The 20,295-nt window shown below is 43.5% G+C and overlaps 1 protein-coding gene across 1 annotated transcript in view; it reads left to right on the top strand.

The window, feature by feature from the left end:
- Positions 1–20,295, top strand: part of LOC129159253 (uncharacterized) — a 29,731-nt gene that overhangs the window by 8,058 nt on the left and 1,378 nt on the right. The window contains exons 13-21 of the mRNA XM_070543767.1: positions 96–179; positions 722–805; positions 1,243–1,326; positions 6,100–6,219; positions 6,987–7,046; positions 7,173–7,292; positions 9,125–11,264; positions 11,443–11,478; positions 13,412–13,492. Of these exons, the coding sequence (XP_070399868.1) occupies positions 96–179; positions 722–805; positions 1,243–1,326; positions 6,100–6,219; positions 6,987–7,046; positions 7,173–7,292; positions 9,125–11,264; positions 11,443–11,478; positions 13,412–13,492 (2,809 nt within the window). The remainder of the gene's footprint in view (positions 1–95; positions 180–721; positions 806–1,242; positions 1,327–6,099; positions 6,220–6,986; positions 7,047–7,172; positions 7,293–9,124; positions 11,265–11,442; positions 11,479–13,411; positions 13,493–20,295) is intronic.

Here is a 20,295-nt window from a genome sequence, read left to right as displayed (position 1 = left end):
GGTTTGGTTTTGGGGACAAACGGCACATGAATTGCCTTCTTGAGTCTTGACTGTAATGTATGTCAAGAAGTCTTATTTTTGTTTTTTATTTTCAGGTGAAGGACTCGAAGACTCCTGTTTCTGAAAAAGCTCAGTCGTTCCAAGACTCGTCTCCTAGCAGACTGGACGTTGGCCCACAGGTAATGGTGAGTTAGATCTTAGACTGTCACTTGTGCAAATGTGAGTGGATGTCTTCTTGATATCCATGAAATCAGTCTCTCTCACACACACACACACACACACACACACAGATCTCAAGATTTTGTCTTTGTGGGGCCCTGCCGTATAGATGTGCAAATGTGAGTGGATTTCTTATATCCATCAACTCAGTCTCACACACACACACAGATCTCAAGATTGTGTCTTTGTGGGGCCCTGCCGTATGGATGTAATGTTTTGTTTATTTTTACATGCTAGTTGCAGTGTCTGTTCTTATGAAAGCACATTATATTACAGCTACAGTTCCACACATTGTCACTGTGCAACAGGTAATCTGGCATTTTAAGTTGTGATCCCAAATATCCACTTAGATGTGGGTGTAATGGCTAAAAAATGGTCCTAAATAGGCTGGAACATGAGTAATTAGGGGTTTGATTTTGGGGACAAACGGCACATGAATTGCCTTCTTGACTCTTGACTGTAATGTATGTCAAGAAGACTTATTTTTGTTTTTTATTTTCAGGTGAAGGACTCGAAGACTCGAGTTTCTGAAAAAGCTCAGTCGTTCCAAGACTCGTCTCCTAGCAGACTGGACGTTGGCCCACAGGTAATGGTGAGTTAGATCTTAGACTGTCACTTGTGCAAATGTGAGTGGATGTCTTCTTGATATCCACGAACTCAGTCTCTCTCTCTCACACACACACACACAGATCTCAAGATTGTGTCTTTGTGGGGCCCTGCCATATGGATGTAATATTTTGTTTATTTTTACATGCTAGTTGCAGTGTCTGTTCTTATGAAAGCACATTATATTACAGCTACAGTTCCACACATTGTCACTGTGCAACAGGTAATCTGGCATTTTAAGTTGTGATCCCAAATATCCACTTAGATGTGGGTGTAATGGCTAAAAAATGGTCCTAAATAGGCTGGAACATGAGTAATTAGGGGTTTGATTTTGGGGACAAACGGCACATGAATTGCCTTCTTGAGTCTTGACTGTAATGTATGTCAAGAAGTCTTATTTTTGTTTTTTATTTTCAGGTGAAGGACTCGAAGACTCGAGTTTCTGAAAAAGCTCAGTTGTTCCAAGACTCGTCTCCTAGCAGACTGGACGTTGGCCCACAGGTAATGGTGAGTTAGATCTTAGACTGTCACTTGTGCAAATGTGAGTGGATGTCTTCTTGATATCCATGAACTCAGTCTCTCTCTCTCTCACACACACACACACACACAGATCTCAAGATTGTGTCTTTGTGGGGCCCTGCCGTATAGATGTTAATTCTATGGAAGTTGACAAAATGTTGTGCATATGTTGATTTATAATGTGATCAATCCAGTATACAAGGTAAACTCGTACTATTTGTAGTGGCATTGGGTGATCTGATTGAGGTGACTTATATTCTGTAGGTCAAAGCTCCTGAGTGTCTGAGTGAGTTCTGGATGTTAGGCTCTATAACCGTTTATAGCTACAAAAAAATTAGCATATTGTGATAAAGTTCATTATTGTCTGTAATGTACTGATAAACATTAGACTTTCATATATATTAGATTCATTACACACAACCGAAGTAGTTTAAGCCTTTTATTGTTTCTAAAATTGATGATTTTGGCGTACAGCTCATGAAAACCCAAAGTTCCTATCTCAATGAATTGGCATATTTCATCTGACCAATAAGAGAAAAGTGTTTTTAATACAAAAAAAGTCAACCTTCTAATAATTATTTTCAGTTATGCACTCAATACTTGGTCGGAAATCCTTTTGCAGAAATGACTGCCTCCATGCCACGCCGCATCGCAGCAATCAGCCTGTGGCACTGCTGAGGTGTTATGGAGGCCCAGGATGCTTCCATAGCGGCCTTAAGCTCATCCAGAGTGTTGGGTCTTGCCTCGCTCAACTTTCTCTTCACAATATCCCACAGATTCTCTACGGGGTTCAGGTCAGGAGAGTTGGCAGGCCAGTTGAGCACAGTCATACCATGGTCAGTAAACCATTTACCTGTGGTGTTGGCACTGTGAGCAGGTGCTAGGTCATGCTGAAAAATTAAATCTTCATCTCCATGAAGCTTTTCAGCAGATTGAAGCATGAAGTGCTCCAAAATCTCCTGATAGCTAGCTGCATTGACCCTGCCCTTGATAAAACACAGTGGACCAACACCAGCAGCTGACATGCCACCCCAGACCATCACTGACTGTGGGTACTTGACACTGGACTTCAGGCATTTTAGCATTTCCCTCTGCCCAGTCTTCCTCCAGACTCTGGCACCTTGATTTCCTTATGAGATGCAAAATTTGATTTCATCTGAAAAAAGTACTTTGGACCACTGAGCAACAGTCCAGTGCTGCTTCTCTGTAGCCCAGGTCAGACGCTTCTGCCGCTGTTTCTGGTTCAAAAGTGGCTTGACCTGGGGAATGTGGCACCTGTAGCCTATTTCCTGCACACGCCTGTACACGGTGGCTCTGGATATTTCCACTCCAGACTCGGTCCACTGCTTCCGCAGGTCCCCCAAGGTCTGGAATCGGTCCTTCTCCACAATCTTCCTCAGGGTTCGGTCACCTCTTCTCGTTGTGCAGCGTTTTCTGCCACACTTTTTCCTTCCCACAGACTTCCCACTGAGGTGCCTTGATACAGCACTCTGGGAACAGCCTATTCGTTCAGAAATGTCTTTCTGTGTCTTACCCTCTTGCTTGAGGGCGTCAATGATGGCCTTCTGGACAGCAGTCAGGTCGGCAGTCTTACCCATGATTGTGGTTTTGAGTAATGAACCAGGCTGGGAGTTTTAAAAGCCTCAGGAATCTTTTGCAGGTGTTAAGAGTTAATTAGTTGATGCAGATGATTAGGTTAATAGCTCGTTTAGAGAACCTTTTCATGATATGCTAATTTGGAATTTAGGGTTTTTATGAGGTGTACACCAAAATCATCAATATTAGTAACAATAAAAGGCTTGAACTACTTCAGTTGTGTGTAATGAATCTAATGTATATGAAAGTCTAATGTTTGTCAGTACATTACAGAAAATAATGAACTTTATTACAATATGCTAATTTTTTGAGAAGGACCTGTATGAAGGACCCAATGAAAGTTGTTTTACATCTAGGTAACTGCACACATCCACAAACGCTGGAGGGCAAGAACACCATTTCCAGATCTGTATTGCTGCAATTTAAGCTAACAAAATAAAACCTAGAGGTTTAGATAATGTAAAGCAGTAAAATCTAATATATTTGTGCAGAACAAAAAAAAATCTTAAAGCTAACAGTGTTTAGCATAAATCTTCCAGATCCATTAGAAATGGCTAACGAGCTGTGAGACAACAGTCCTCAGTCAGAACTGACCACCTGCATTTCTCAACTGAAGCAACACAAATGTAACCGGTTCTCTTCTACGTTTTGCGGTTTAATGTTGAAGGGTCGCTGTGACACCGCTTGTCTTTAAAGATTAGTGGATTCTCCATTTATTCTGTCAAGCAACGTAATTGGAAATGCTAAACAAGACATTATAGGGTGCCACTCCAATGACAACACATTTTGTGTAATTATTAAAACAAGGCCATTACCGCTGGTGAAACTAAACTACACACCACATTGGCATTGGCGTTTTCACACACTTATTTCTAATGACTGATCTGCAGCACAGTTCTCCTCTCTGCTGTTAGATCTGAGCCGGCGTTCTGCCCCGGCTCCTCGACACCCAGCCATGCATAAATATATCAAAAGGCACATAAGTCATTAGATGGCTAACTTGTTTGTGTCTTGACATGTGGGTTAGGGTCAGTTTAACCAGTGAACTGAAGAATCTGCTAAATGAGTAAAAAAAAAAAAAACCTCAAGGAGGGAGACAGGGAATAATTGACGAGTATGCAGAAGCAACTTAAGATCAAGATCAGAGACAGCAAGGAGGCATACAGGAAGAAGCTGGAGAACAAACTACAGAGGAACAATATCAGAGATGTGTGGTCAGGGATGAAGAAGATCACAGGCTTCAAGCAGAGGAAGGATTGCACAGATGGCAGCCTGGACACAGCCAATGAACTGAACAAGTTCTTCAATAGGTTCAGTTCCCACATCCCATCCTCCTCTGATCCAACATTTTCCTGTCACACGCCAGCTCTTTTGTCCTCTAACACAGTCATGGACTCTTCTGGTTCTATAAATCTGTCTTCAACCAAGTCGGGAGATGCTGCTGCCCCAGTTACCTCCCCCTCCCACCTATCTGTCTCTAGAAGTCAGGTGAAGAGGCAGCTGGAGAGACTGAACAGGAACAAAGCTGCAGGTCCAGATGGTGTCAGCCCCAGAGTACTGAAGGCCTGTGCAGAGCAGCTCTGTGGGATTCTGCAGCACCTCTTCAACCTCAGCCTGGCCCAGGAGAAGGTTCCAGTCCTGTGGAAGACATCCTGCCTTGTTCCAGTTCCAAAGAAAACTCGCCCATCAGTCAATGACAACTACAGACCGGTTGCCCTGACATCCCACATCATGAAGGTCCTGGAGAGACTCCTGTTGGTCCACCTGAATAAGCAAACTAGAACATATCAGGACCCGCTGCAGTTTGCTTATCGCCATTGAGTTGGAGTTGAAGATGCCATCATCCAGCTGCTTCAACCAATCCACTGTCATCTGGACAAAGCAGGCAGCACTGTGAGGGCCATGTTCTTTGATTTCTCCAGTGCATTTAATACAATCCAGCCTGATGTACTTTGCCAGAAACTCCAGAAGACACAGGTGGGGGCCTCAACTATCGCCTGGATTAAAGACTACCTGACAAACAGACCACAGTTTGTGAGGCTGAAGAACTGCACATCAAACCAGGTGATCAGTAACATTGGAGCACCACAGGGAACTGTACTCTCACCATTCCTTTTCACCCTGTACACCTCAGACTTCCAGTACAAGTCAGAGACCTGTCATCTACAGAAATACTCAGATGACTCTGCAGTTGTCGGGTGTATCAGAGATGGACAGGAAGCTGAGTACAGAGAGCTGGTGGAGCACTTTGTGGCATGGTGTGGAAACAATCATCTGACCTTGAACGTGAACAAAACAAAGGAGATGATTTTAGACTTCAGAAGAAACAGGGTGGAGTCAAACACTGTTTCCATCATGGGAGAAGAAGTGGAGGTGGTTGAGGAATACAAATACCTTGGAGTTCACCTGGACAACAGACTGGACTGGAGAAAGAACAGCCAAGCTGTTTACAAGAAGGGACACAGCAGACTTCACTTCTTGAGGACGTTTAGGTCCTTGGGTTAGGGCTGAATTGAAGGAATTAATCATGCTGATGAATTTTATTTCGCCACAATTTTGCTCTATTTATTGACAACTGACAGATAAAATGATGGTCAATGGGGATGTGCTGGCTTCTTGCTCTACAGCCTGGGGAAGAGGTGTGGGTGCATGATGTCACGCTTCAAGGGGTCTATTAGAAAGTTGTTCTTCTTTAAACCTAATCAAACTTTGACATGGTTCATCTCCAGACATTTCGATGTCCATCTTCAGACTTTTAATGTGTATTTTTATAGTTCATCACTGACAAAAGCATCAAGGAAAATGTTTTTTATTCTTTTTAACCAGCGAAATCTCGCTGTGGTTGTCTTTCAGGTTGTTCCTTTTTTTTCTGTTTTTTTTTTGTGAAGCTGTAGCATATACACCTTTTCCAAAAGTGGTTCCAAGAGAACACTGTTAACAAGAATAGTTTTACATAAAATCAAGTCAGTCATTTATAAGTAGCACAGATATGTTAATCAATATTAAGTTGATTAGGCTTAATTGAGTGTACAGAAATTTTGTTGCCTGTAGTTTTAATTTATCTTTAATATCTGATTGACCTTTTCATTGTGCAGCAGGTAGCCTTTTCATCCCTTAACTTGTGATATTTTTTTCATATTGCAATTAATTATCATACAGCTTTCCATTGTGGACTACTCGGACAGTGATGATGGGGACAGTGATGATGGAAACATGGATGCAAAGAATGACACTTCTGACACGCTACATAACAGTGACATTGGAATGCAAAGCAAAACGGTAGAAACAAATTTCTGAAATACCTTAAATGATCAAAATCAAATGTTATGTAAATGAATAACAAACAATGGTGCTTCTTTGTGTTTTTAAAAGTTTACCATTAGAGTTGGTAGAAAATGAACCTCTGCTGACTTTGTAAGTTGTCCCATGAAAAAGAAAATATAACTCTAATTTAAATGGTGGGGACAAATCTGTAAAAGAAGAGGGAAGTAAAAATAAACGGTGCCTCAGAAAGGTAAGGAAATGAGTACAATTTGGACAAGCAGGCGGTGAGCAGGTATATGGCAAACCATTTTTTACATTAGATCAACAATTAGACCTCTATGTAATTCCTATTTTATATAGTAATAATTTAATTTATCCATCCATTTTCATCTGATTATCTGGAGTCGGGTCGTGGGGGCAGTAGTCTAAACAGAGAAGCCCAGACTTGACACCTTCTCCCATAGTACTCTCCTCAGCAGTCATCCATAGGGTATCATGGGGATATCCCCATTGGAGCAAGAAATCTTGTTGATGGGGATCTGAAAACTATTCCATTCACGAAAATGTGAAATAATTGTTACCTAATTTGAAATGCATTTTTTTATTCTGTCTCACTGTTTAAATAATTGAAGTTGGAGTTTGTTAAATGGCAAACGCACAAAGTCAGCATGGTTTCAGTTATTTTTTCCCCTGACTGTATAATCTTAACTACACAACACTGTTCTTGCTCATGTACTGAAACCTTCTCACTGTTTTGACACACTGTTTATTATTCAAATCAGTATGCAGTTGGCCAAATTGGAGATGATGTTCCAAAGCTTAGACGAACCAGAAGCATTCAGGTATTCCTTTACCAACTTTACTTCACTACATAAAAACATAATTAGCTTATATAGTGAATCTATAATATTTTTCATTTAAAATATGATTATGAATTGTAAAATTCACTTCAATGTAATATGTTGCAGATGAAGAAGAAAGTACCAAGTTTTTCTGATGCGCTATATGATTCAAGTGATGACAGTATGGAAGTCCCTTCAGCATCAAATGAAATGGAGTCACACTGGCTAAGAGGATCTTCCTTTTCTGTAAGCCTCATCATTCAATTTCAAATGTGTATTGCCCCAAAAAAATGTTTTACACCCTTAAATTTTTGAAAATATCCAGTGTCCTGTTATTGTAAAGTCTAATGGCACTTACACACTAGCATCGGCTCCACTCCACTCTGCCCGCCGTGTTTGTTCCACACTGCCTTAGGGATGTGGATGTAATTGAGCACATAGGCCATCTCCAAAATCACAAAGATAAAAGCCTCAACTACTGCAAAGCCCTTCTAACTGGTCTTCCAGGCTGTACTGTGAGACCTCTTTAAATGGTCCAGAACGCAGAGGTGCGTCTGGTCTTCAATCAGCCAAAAAGAGCACACGTCACCCCTCTGCTCATTGAGCTCCACTGGCTACCGCTAGCAGCACGCATCAAATTCAAATTGCTAACACTAGCATACAAAGTCCGAGATGGTACGGCTCCCATCTACCTGAATCCTCTTGCAAAGGCTTACGTCTCGGCCCGGCTGCTCCGGTCATCACAGGATCGTCGGCTAGCAGTGCCTACACCACGCTCAGGACAATCCAGACTCTTCTCATGCATCGTTCCACACCTACCAAGCACTACCAGAACAGGAGCTTCCTTTTCAATTTTCAAGAAACTCCTGAAGACCCTGCTCTTCAGAGAGCATCTTCTTAACTAGCACCCTCCCTGCACCCGTCCCCCCTCTCTGCTGTCCACTCCTTGTTCCCTCCTCTCCATGATTCATAATGCTGCCTCACTGCCACCTGTGATTGACTGAATAGTGTTTGTTGTTGTTAGCCTCAAGGGCTACATGCTGACTGTCACTTGTAAGTCGCTTTGGACAAAAGTGTCTGCTAAATACATAAATATAAACTCCTCAGCATCCAGAATGTTGATGAAGTAGGCATGCAGGATGGTCCTGCCCCCTAATGATGGTGTGTGGGTTGGACTGGTTTCGGCCTGAGGCAGGCCGCCTTGGGAAGAGGGCTGAAAATGCATCCGGTTGCATGCGGTAAATTCCCGGGCTACTAAAATTTGAACACTAATTATCCTATCTAGGCTGTGTAGAAGCGATGCTAGTGTGTAAGTGCAATAATTCAAACATTTCTTGGAAGGTGCTATAAATACTGGCCAGTTCTAATTTTGTTTAAAACAAAAACGGAACAGGGTTTTGATTTGATTTATAATAAATTTGTGGTTTATATTGCGACATTCCTCACTAATCCAGATGCTGAGGTACATGTCAAGCTAGCTGTTCTGCACTTTCTCTTTTTGTTGACACATTTTTGTATTTCTGTAACATGTTTTACTGATAACCTGGCAGCAGCCAGATCTCTGTGTCCCCGTCCTGTGTAGAGTCTACACATTTAGATCTAGAATCGCTGCCACGGAAACTGTCTGAAAGAGGGAGAGCTCTCTGGTAGCAATATTTTAAACTGATTGGAAGATGCGCAAGCTAGTGCCCAGCTAGTGCTGCTGCCAGGTTAGGATGCTTGATACAATCTAACTCGCTCTCTACAGCTTAGTGCTGACACACGATTGGTTAGTCTATTTTGGCCCGGAGTTCGGACGGTTTGATCTGGAGCGGTACAAGATGAATTCTCCTGAGTTTAAGAAAACTCCAAATCTCACGAGAATTCATCTAGGAGCGCACGGTTATTTTACTGTATTAGTTTGGGCTCTAAATGCCCTGAAAACAATTGGACCAAATACTCTTATTAAAGGGAGCATCTTTTTTATTTTATTTTTTTATAAAGAGGGAATTTAAATGAAGATGTTGATTTCTGTTTTGAATTAAGAATGCAGGAAGAAATACTAATTTATTTCTACCTCCCTTTCTCCATTATTAAAGAGTTTTGTTGGATTAGACGAGGCCAGTGAAGGGAGCGAAGAAGAATATGTACCAGACACCAGTGGAGAAAGCACAGACAGCGAGGCCAGCCTAAAAATATCTCAGGAAAAAAAGATTTCTCCCTGGAAAAAAAGAATGTCAACTACTAAAAAGAGGAGCAAGTTTGGCTGTCGGGTCCAACATAAGTACAGTCATGGTACAAGTTTGGAAGAGTGTGATTCCAGCTCCACTACAAGTGAATATGAAAAGTTAGACCTAAAGGATAGATCTGGTTATCTCGCTCCTGTTTCAGAGAGTTGTTATAGAAGTACTGCTCAAAACAGAAGCATGTGTTGCAGTCAGGGAGAGTCTGGTCAGAGTAGAAGCTCTGAAAGCCATGATGCCAGAGCCACTACAAGTAAGGATGAAGGAACATCTCTGGAAGAAGAACTTGTTTTTGTTTCTCCTGTTACAAAGAAAGAAGATGGTTCCAGGAAGTACAACAAGAAACACCATTGTGTATATTGTGGTGGTCTTGTTCAAAAAATGTCGAGGCATCTACTACGTAAACACAAAGATAAAGTGGAGGTAGCAAAAGCCAGTAGTTTGCCAAAGAACTCCAAACAAAGACGACTTCAGTTTGATTATATACGGAATAAAGGTAATTTTGAGCATAACTCGGAAGTCTTGCAAAAAAAGCAGGGCAAACTCATTCCATGGAAGCAACCAAATGCCCAAATGGACGGACAAATATTTAAACACTGTGTGTATTGTTTTGGATTATTCAACAGAAAGCAAATGTGGCGGCACTTCCAGTCATGCAAATTTAAGCCTCAAGATGAGCTTTCTAAGGGGGGTAAGACAAAAGTACAAGCATTGTGTGCATTTGCGGAGGCAGTTCCACTGGGGTTCAGTGATGCATACTGGAGGTTCTTGAGCAATCTTATTCAAGACAAGATAACACTTGCGATCAAGCAGGATCATTGCATACTGGATTATGGATACAGATTGTTCAAGAAGAATGAGAAGTTGGTCAACCAGCACCAGTACATCCGCCAAAAGCTGAGAGAACTTGGCCGACTACTACTCGAAGCCAAAGCTGTTTCTCCTGTGAACAGTGTTAAAGATCTGATCAAGCCTGAAAAGTACAGTCAGGTAATCTCTGCTACAAAACGCCTTGCTGGATTTAATGATGAAAATGGCAAGTACCAGAAACCATCCCTGGCTAGAAAAGTTGGTCACAACATTCATTCTTTAGCCATGTTTGTTAAGACTGAAGGACTAAAGATGAAGGACAAACAAACTGTCCAAGATGCAGAAGAATTTATTCAACTGTATCAAGAAAGCTGGAGGTATGACATTGCTAGTCAAGCTTTGACTCAAATTGAACAGAAGAAGTGGAATTCTCCTCTCCTTCTCCCATTTACACATGATGTCCAGATCCTTCACAGCCATCTGACAGACAAACAACAAAAACATCTAAATGCATTGAAAGAAAAGCCTTCACACTCAACCTGGAAAGATCTTGCTAAAGTGACTCTCACACAAGTCATTCTTTTCAATCGCCGGCGAGCTGGTGAGGTTTCCAGGATGCCGTTGTCTGTTTACTTGTCAAAGGATGCCTCAGAAACCCACGAGGATGTTAACTTGGCCCTCACAGCACTTGAACAAAAGCTTTGCAGCTACTTTGTCAGGATTACCATTGTGGGAAAGAGGGGAAGGAAAGTCCCTGTTCTACTAAGTCCAACTATGAAAGAATCACTGGATGCCCTTAGTGAAAATCGTGAAGAATGTGGAGTTTTGAAAGAAAACCAGTACCTGTTTGCATTGCCTCACTCCATCCACTACCTGAGAGGTTCAGACTGTATAAGGCAGTTTGTAAGTGAATGCAATGACTTGAAAAACCCTGCAGCACTTACCTCAACTAAGCTCAGGAAGCATATTGCTACCTTGTCAACAGTTTTGAATCTCAAGACCACAGAACTGGACCAATTAGCCGATTTCCTTGGGCACAACATTGCAGTCCACAGAAAGCACTACCGCCTTCCAGAGGGTACCCTACAGTTGGCAAAAGTAAGCAAAGTTCTCCTAGCCTTGGAACAAGGACGCCTAGGCGAATATAAAGGGAAGAGCCTGGATGAAATCCACCTAGATGTCAATGGTATTAACATTTAATCATTTCTATTTTAAGGAAAATAAGTCCACTAGCCTTCTTATTGAAGATATTTATAAACCTGTGATTTGTGTAAGAGAGTATTTTTTTCTTAACTTTTCTTGTATTGGTTCTGCAGTTCCTGGTCAATAACATTATCCTTTGAAACTTCTTATTACCATTTCAGAAACTGTTGATATGGATGGGATTTCACAAGAGGAAGGTATGAATTTCTTTTAATTCTCAAATTGAATTATCATTAGTTATCATTACACTAGACCAGTGGTGTCCAACCCTGGTGCTAGAGGGCCCCTATGTAGCAAGTTTTAGTTGTTTCCCTGTTCCATCATACATAATTAAATGGTTGAATCGGCTATCCAGCAGGGCTGCAAGTTCTGTAGAGGCCTGTTAATCGCCCAAGTAGTCAAGTGTAGTGAATCCATTTCTCTGCTTAAACACATCCAACCCATTGGGTGATTAACAAGCTTCAACAGAACTTAAGAACATGCTGAACAGATAATTAAAACATGGAATAAAGTATGTTGCGGTTGGGAAAATAGTAAATCATGCTGGATATAGGGGCTCTTGAGGACCTGAAAATTGGAATGTTACATGACACAAATTTGAAAAAGCTCCCTCAATCTATAGTGGAAGCACAGTTGATTTGACACCAGCTATGGGGTACAAAGTCAGTGCAGACATAGCATCATGGTTGACCTGCAAAGCATTGCTGCTTGTTGCACCTCCTTTAGTACCTTTGCACAGGTGTGGCCTTCTAGTCCAGGGGTTCTCAAACTTTTGGGTGTAGAAATTTTCTAGGGACCCCCCCTATAATCCTCAAGCTGATAAGATTTTCTACACTGCCTTTTGTAGTCCCAGACACTGTAGATATTGATTTTATTTAATTTCATTTATTTTAATTTTAGATGATTTTGTTTTTCATCTGACAATATTAGAACATTTCGGTAATGTCTGACATGTTTTTAAAAACACTATAATTAATACTCCTGGACAGGGTATGAATTTCAAAATTGCTTCTGGGGAGCCCTAAGATGGGAGTGGGTTAGGGGGGTTGCCTTGGCCCCCAAAATGCCTTGAAACGGCTCTGGGTGTGTGACTGAGTTTTGAAGGTGATCTGAATTGTATCAAATGTATAAATATTATGTGCTGCTTTAGAAAACGTAATATAAACGATTCTGCACCATAGAAGAGTACCATAATCAGTTATAGTGGAATGTAGTTTTGTTATTTTAATGGCGGCACCAGCTTAGCATCCAAACCTGTCAGAGCGGTGTTCTCAACATTTACCGGGTAGGAAACTTTGGTCTGCCTTCATGTGGTACTGCAGGGCTGAGCGCTGGAGTTGTAACCTGAGACCGAACCTGAATCAAATCAGCCCGACCGGTTCTGTTGGATTTGGGCCGTAAATTATGTTGAGTGAGTGAGTCTGCTCACACAAGAGAGGATCGGAGGACGCTCCTCCAAATACTCATTATTTTAATTTCATTAATATTTCTCCTGGAAGCGCTCAGTCAGACCGAGTGTTGTGATGTCAGGAGGTCCGGTCTTGGAGAGGGAGCGGGGTCAGAGCAGCGTAATCATCTGTCTCTTTTATTTAGGGACTCAGAGAAGTTAAAAGGAGAGAGAAATAGAAGATAGAAGTTCTTGTTCCACTTTATTCTTTTGTTTCATGATGATAGACTGATGTTAATTTCAGCTTAAAGGGAAACTGGGAGGAAGCTTTGGTTCATTTTAAGTAATATGAGATCTTGTTTCCTATCTGCTCCTCCGGAGACAACATGGACATGAGGGTTACATGATGGCAGTCACACAGGAGGGGGACAGGTGTTGTTCTTCCTAATATTGCAAGCTTGTGTGTTATGTACATTACAGCCAGCGATCCAAGCCGCAGCAGCACCCCCCGGCCTCTTGCTTCTGGGTCTATCTTGTGAGTGGCCCTCGGACCATTGTAATCGAGGAGCCCTGCTTTAATCCCTAGAGTACAGCTTACAAGGCATTTATTCTTACTATAGACCACTGCGAATGTGTTAAATATGAGTAAAGTTGACCTTGTATATTTATGAAATAGTTATTGTCACTGTAGATCATCACAATACAAAGTGTAATCTGTTTTTTTCTTGTTAAAAATCTTTCAGAAGAGCAGACACCAGAAGATGTTGAAGGGACATCTTTGTCCGTCACACCAAGTGGTCCAGAAAGCGAGTCCACAAAGAAAGGTGAGCTTGTAAAACCACTATTTGGGGTCAGTATTCCTTTCCAATATTAAACATTTCTTATTAACACATACATAAGCTAAATATTAAAAGTCCATTATCATTTCTATCCTCCCATCTATGCTCCCATCTGTTACTTGCTTAAATATAAATGGCAAACAAAAACATAATAAAATCTAGTGGAATGACTTCATAAATTATGATTTTTGTGGCGCCACAATGAGGGGAGTCACAGGTTGCTCCAGAGTTTTACGCCTTCCACTCGCAGCCTTTTCCAGTTTTACTCTGACAAAAAAACACAGACTGAGCAGAATGTTCAAAATCACCAGCATATCTACCTATGTTGTGTTTTTGTGACCTACTGATCACCTTGTGTTGCCCAGACTTTCCTCTCCCTAACCACTTAGGCCAGCTCCTCCGGGGGGATCCCAAGGCATTCCTTTGCCAGCCGAGAGACATAGTCCCTCCAGCGTTTCCTGGGTCTTCCTTTGGTCTCCTCCCAGTTGGACGTGCCTGGAAAATCTCACCAGGGTAGCGTCCAGGAAGCATCCTAACTAGATGCTCTCACCGAGCTTCTCACCCTATCTCTAAGGGAGAGCCCAGCCACCCTGTGGAGAAAACTCTTTTTGGCTGCTTTTATCCGTAATCTTGTTCTTTCGGTCACTACCTAAAGGTTACAACCATAGGTGAGGGTAGGAACGTAGATCGACCACTAAATGGAGAGCTTCGCCTTCTGGCTCAGCTCTCTCTTCACCACGACAGACCGGTACAACATCACTCCAGATACAGCTTCAATCCGTCTATCGATCTCCTGATTCATCCTCTTAAACTCCTCCACTTGGGGAAGGATCTCATCCTTGACCTGGAGAAGGCATTCTACCCTTTTCCGACGGAAGACCATGGTCTCGGATTTTGAGGAGCTGATTCTCATCGGAGCTGCGTCACACTTGGCTGTGAACTGCTCCAGCGAAAGCTGGAGAACACAGTCTGATCAGAGACCTGATCCTTAGGCCACCAAAACAGATCCCCTTACCACCTTGGCTGCACCTATAAATCCTGTCCATAAAAGTTATAAACAGAATTGGTGGAAAAGGCCTGCCTTGGCCAAGTCCAACTCTCACAGGAAATGAGTCCGATGCAGACCAAGCTCTGACAATGGTCGTACAGGGCTATCAGCCGGTATCAAGGGGCCTGGTACCCCAAACTCTCAGAGTACTCCACACAAGCCCCCCACCCCCCCCCCCCCACCCCCCAACCACCACCAAGGGATGCAGTTGAACACCATCTCAAAATCCCCACACACCCCATCGACAATCCGATGGACCCTCCTCTCCAGAACCCCCAAATAGACCTTACCAGGAAGGCTCATGAGTATGATCCCCCTGTAGTTGGAACACACCCTCTGTTCTTTCTTTTTAATTATAGGCCCGTGGCACGTTATTGTTTACATCCGGGTAACAACGCACATCCAAACTAGCTGGAGGGGAAAAAGCCCGTCTCCAGCCCTTTCCCAGAGCTGTATCTCTGCGATTTAGACTAACAAAATAAAACCTATGGATTTAGATATCACCACTTTAGACCATCTAACATCTTTGTGCAGATGAATAAAATAAAAACATCTTGAAGCAAACGATGTAGCTCAAAGCTTCTAGATGCTTTTGAAGTAGCTAGCTAGCTGTGAGATGAGGACCCCATGCTGACCTGGCAGCCCGAGCAGATCTGGTACCAACACCGGCTGTCTGGACTTCTCACAGAACCAAAGGAGTAACTGGATCTCTTACGTTTTGTGGATTAATGCTGAATGGTCGCTGTGACAATGCTCGTCTTTGGAGATTAACAGATGCTCCGTTTATTCTGACGATCGAGTGCAAACAGAAACAAACGACCTTAGCGGCTACCCACTCCAATTACACATTTGGTTTAATTATTAAGATCGTTGCCGTGGTTAACACACAGAAATACGCACCACACCGGCATTGTCCTTTTAACACATTTATTTCTCAGGACACATCTGCTGCAGCACAGCTCTCCCCTGGTTCTGGTTCTGTCCCGTATAATATAATTGTATGATAAAAGCGTATAAGTCAGATGGCTGTAACTTTTTTGTTTCTGGGCATGTGGGGCAGATTAACTTTTTTATTCTGTCACAAGACTTTGTCTGCCACAATGTGTGTGGTTTATCCACTAGCCGTTCTGCCTTTGGCATATTTTATCAGCTAAAATCCTGCAAAATTGAGCTCATCTGTCCTTCATTTGTTTACTTATGCAGCCTACAGGACTGTGTGTGTGTTAACCCTGCATATAGATTTTATTTCTCCGCTATTTACCTCTGTTTATTGACAACTAACAGATAAACACAACTGGGGTCAGTGCGGAGATGCATCTTCTTGCCCTCCAGTCTGCAGCTATGGGCGGGGGTGTGGGCATGTGACATCACGCTGCAATGGGTCAATAGGGACCACCAGCCCGGTCTGCCAAACCAGTGGAACTGCTCCCGATGCTCATGTGATATTTCAGAGCCGCGTCAACCAACACAGCCCCTCAACATCTAGAACCTTAAGGAATTCTGGGCGGATCTCATCCACCCCTGGAGCCTTTCCACCGAGGAGTTTTTTGACTGCCTCAGTGACCTCAGGCTCCAGAGATTAGAGAGCCCAACTCAAAGTCCCAAAACTCTGATTCCACACTGGAAGGTGGGATTAAGGAGGTCTTCCAAGTACTCAGCCCATTGATTCACAATGTCCCAAGTCGAGATCAGCAGCACACCGTCGCCACTGTAAACAGTGTTGCTAGTGCACAATTTTACCTTCCTGAGACGCCGGATGGTGAACCAGAATCTCCTCGAAGCCGTACAGAAGTTTTGTTTTATGCTCTCACCAAACTTCTCCCGTGCCCGGGTTTTTGCTTCCGCAACCATCCAAACCACATTCCGCTTGGACTGCCGGTACCCATCAGCTGCCTCCAGAATCCCACAAGCAAAAAAGACCCACTAGGACTCTTTCTTCAGCCTGACAGCATCGCTAACCCCCAGGGTTCACCAGCCAGTTTGAGATTGGTGCCACAGCAGGCACAGACCACCCTGCGGCCCCAGCTGCGGTCAGCCACTTTGACAATGGATGGAACATGGCCCACTCAATGTCTCCTGCCTCCCTCAGGACTCTACGTTCTGTTGGAGGTGGGAGTTAAAGCTCCTGACAGGAGACTCTGTCAGACATTCTCAGCAGACCCTCAAAACATGTTTGCGTCTGCCAGGTCTCACCGGCATCTTCTGCCACCATTGAAGCCAACTCACCACCACATAGTGGTCAGTGGACAGCTCCGCCCTTATTTTCACCCAAGTGTCCAAGACATACGTTCGCAGATCAGATGAGACGACAACAAAATTGGTCATTGAGCTGCGATCTAAAGTATACTGGTGCCAAGAGACACCTTTATGCCTGAACATGGTGGTGTTCATTATGGACAATCCATGACGAGCACAGAAGTTCAATAACAAAACACCACTCTGATTCAGATCAGGATGAACATTCCTCCTAACCACACCTCTCCAGGTCTCACTGTTGTTGCCCACATGAGCATTGAAGTCCCCCAGCAGAACGAGGGAGTCACTGGAAGGGGCGCTCTCCAGTACCCCCTCCAGGGACTCCAAAAAGGATGGGTATTCTGAGCTGTAGGTTGGTGCTTAAGCACAAACCACAGCCAGGACCCGTCCCCCCCACACAAAGGCGGAGAGAGGCTACCCTCTCCTTTACCGGGCTAAGCCCCAACACACAGGCACCAAGATGGGGAGCAAGAAGTATGCCCAGCCCTGCTCGGCACCTTTCAGTGGGAGTAACTCCAGTGTGGTAGAGAGTCCAACCCCTCTTGAGGAAACTGATTCCAGAGCCATGCATTGAGGTGTGTCCAACAATATCCAGTCAGAGTCTCTCAACCCCACATGTCAACAATGGCTCTTTCCCCACCAGAGAGGTGACATTCCTCTTGTCGAGAGTAGTGATACTTTTTAAGGTACTGACCGAATTCCATAGTACCGACTGAGCACAGATTCACGTCATTTGAAAAGGTGCCTTGTTTCAGTACCCGTCCTTCGTAACGAGAACTTGCCTAGACAGCTGTGCATGCGCAAGGACGTTGTCGTCGGTCGCTGCAAGTGAGTTGTAAACAGAGCAGCATGGTAGAAAGAACGCATGCCAAAACTTGGGTCCACTTCACTAAATGTGATGGGTAACTGGGTGATGATGAAACCAGCGACAACAATCTAAGTAAAGCTGGGCGCACACTGTGACTTTTTTCACTTTTTTGAGCTGATTTTCCACTCGTGCGAGAATCCACGAGATCGGGGCGAGTTTTGCGCTGAGCGTCGTGTAGTGTACAGGGGGTTACGAGAGGCGATTAACACCACGTGACCAGCTACCGATCAGCAATCTTGAGCTTGCACGGACTTCTGGTGTGTTTGATATTTTGCTTGTCCCTCGTGAGGGTATCGCACTGTTGAAGCGGCGCTGCGAGCAGCTGCAACCCACAAAGTGTCAGAACCACTCACGGCGCATGCGCAATCATGCATAAACACTGCTCGCCTGCTAACACACGTTATTCGTTTTAATTTCTACACGTCTTTTGCACATAATGACAAGGATTGTCAAAGCGTGTTTGTCGTGTTCATGTCAAATTAAACTGATCACAAAACAGATTTACTTTTTTTTGTTTTCCTCATCCAACCCCCATAAATCCCTGTGTGTCCTCCTGCAGCACTCCTGAAGGACAACAGGCAAGACAAAAAAGTCGGACGTGTTGTGTAAAAACTGCTATTTTTACCATATTTTAGGTCCGACGTGTTGCTACCAGGCATACAGTGTGAGCACATGGCTCGTGAGATCCGCCCTGCGAGGAAGTCGTACAGTTTGAGCTGAAGCTGAACGCTGCGAGTGAAAATGTCGCACAGTGCCCACCCAGCTTAAGGCATCCTCATCTTAATCTGCTCCTGTAGGTAAATAAAATGTTTAAGATAACATTAGCTTGATATGTTAGCTTCCGTTCCGCTAATGGTGCGTTTGCTTTCTCCTCGGAACTCCGAATTTCTTACTAGAAGAACATGAACGCGCTCTAAAGTTTGGCTTCACTAAATGCGACGGGTGATTATGAGAAGATGAAACCAGCAACAACGATCTAAGTGTGAGGCATCATCGTTTTAATCTGCTCCAGCAGCTAAATAAACTGTTTAAGATAACGTTAGCTTGATAAATTAGCTTCCATCGCCACCATTGTTATCAGCTAATGGTGCGTTCGCTTTCTCCTCGGAAATTCTAACTTCCCAATAGGAAAAATCGAATGAAAAAGGACTGCAAAAGGAATGAAGATACGCAGTAAATTTATTTCACAGTAAAGATGTTTGCTTCAGTTTAATTATCAGCTTATAAAACTACAAGGACGATGTTAAAATACAAACAGTTATGTGTTATTTATCGTGATATTTTTCAAATATGGTTATATATTGAGAAAAATATATATTTAATTATAAAAGAGAATTACAATATTAAACACGCAAGTATCGAAAATTGGTACCGTTAAGTACCGGTATCGATTCCTAGGTACCGGGAATTAGTACTGGATCGATTCAAATGTCAAAGGTACCCATCCCTAGTTGAGAGCTAGCTTTTGTAGCCGAGGATCAGTCCGCCAAGGTCCCCGGCTTTCCACACTGCACCCAACCACTCTGGCCCCTCCTACGAGTGGTGAGCCCATGGAAAGGGGGACCCACATCTCCTCTTTGGGATGTAGCCCGGCCAGGCTCCATGGGTAAAAGCCCGGCCACCGGGCGTTCGCCAGCCTGCCCCAACTCCAGGCCTGGCTTCAGATCGGGGCCCCCGGTGACCCACGTCTGGGCATGAGAACGCTGTTCCCATTTATAGTATTCATCATAAGAGGTCTTTGGGCTGCACTTTGTCTTATCCTTCCCTAGGATCTGTTTGCCATGGGTGACCCTGCCAGAGGCATAAAGCCTCAGACATCTTAGCTCCTAGAATCATTGGGACACTCAAACACCTCTACCACGTTAAGGTGGCAGCCCAGGGGGAGTGGCCTTCTGAACTGGCTGAGTAGAAGTTTATGCATAACTGCAAGCTCAGGAGAATCCAACTCCTTAATGTTTGCAGGCCTTCAGACACAAGCACCTTGCTTTATAATGGAATTTTAGCAGCTGCTCTGTATTAGTTTTGGCAGAAACCTTTCTCACATTGGCTTTATCAAAGCAAACGTGTGTGCTCTGAATCGGCCACAAATCTCTCAACACTGCGAAGATCAGGCTCTAGATTTTGTTAAATCTCCAAAAGTGTAATAGTAGGTTGAAGTTTTCTGACCCATGACATACAAAGTCAATACGGAGACAGAGGTAAGAGTTTTTATTAACAAGAGTAACAAAGCAGGATACTTGGAGGGGAAGGTCAGAGTCCAAGGGGGTGGGTCTGAAAGCAGAGTTTCTTTAATTATGGTATTATTGGCAGTTGCATTTTGAAGGTTAAGAAGGGTTTACGAGTCTAAGAGTTGAGTTGGCTCCCAAGGAAGGGAGAGAGGAGGTCTTGCCAGAGTGAGTGGTGTGGCAAGAGGAAATCCAGAAGACTGCAGTAACTGAAGGGTGGACAGGTGGGCAACAGAGCAGGCAGTCAGAAGGAGCTCGAGGTGGGATGTTGAGACTAGAGAATCCGGGAGGTTTATAGCAGTGACAAGAGAGATGACATGAAAGCCCAATGTGAGTAATCATCCAGCAAGGTGAAGGTGTCCAACATCTTTTTAAATCACTGGTGGTAGAT

This window comes from Nothobranchius furzeri, chromosome 13 (assembly GCF_043380555.1).
Source record: "Nothobranchius furzeri strain GRZ-AD chromosome 13, NfurGRZ-RIMD1, whole genome shotgun sequence".
In the NCBI taxonomy this organism is placed as follows: Eukaryota; Metazoa; Chordata; class Actinopteri; order Cyprinodontiformes; family Nothobranchiidae; genus Nothobranchius; species Nothobranchius furzeri.
The sequence above is the reverse complement of the archived record's forward strand: the minus strand, read 5'-3'. Positions and strand labels throughout refer to the sequence as shown.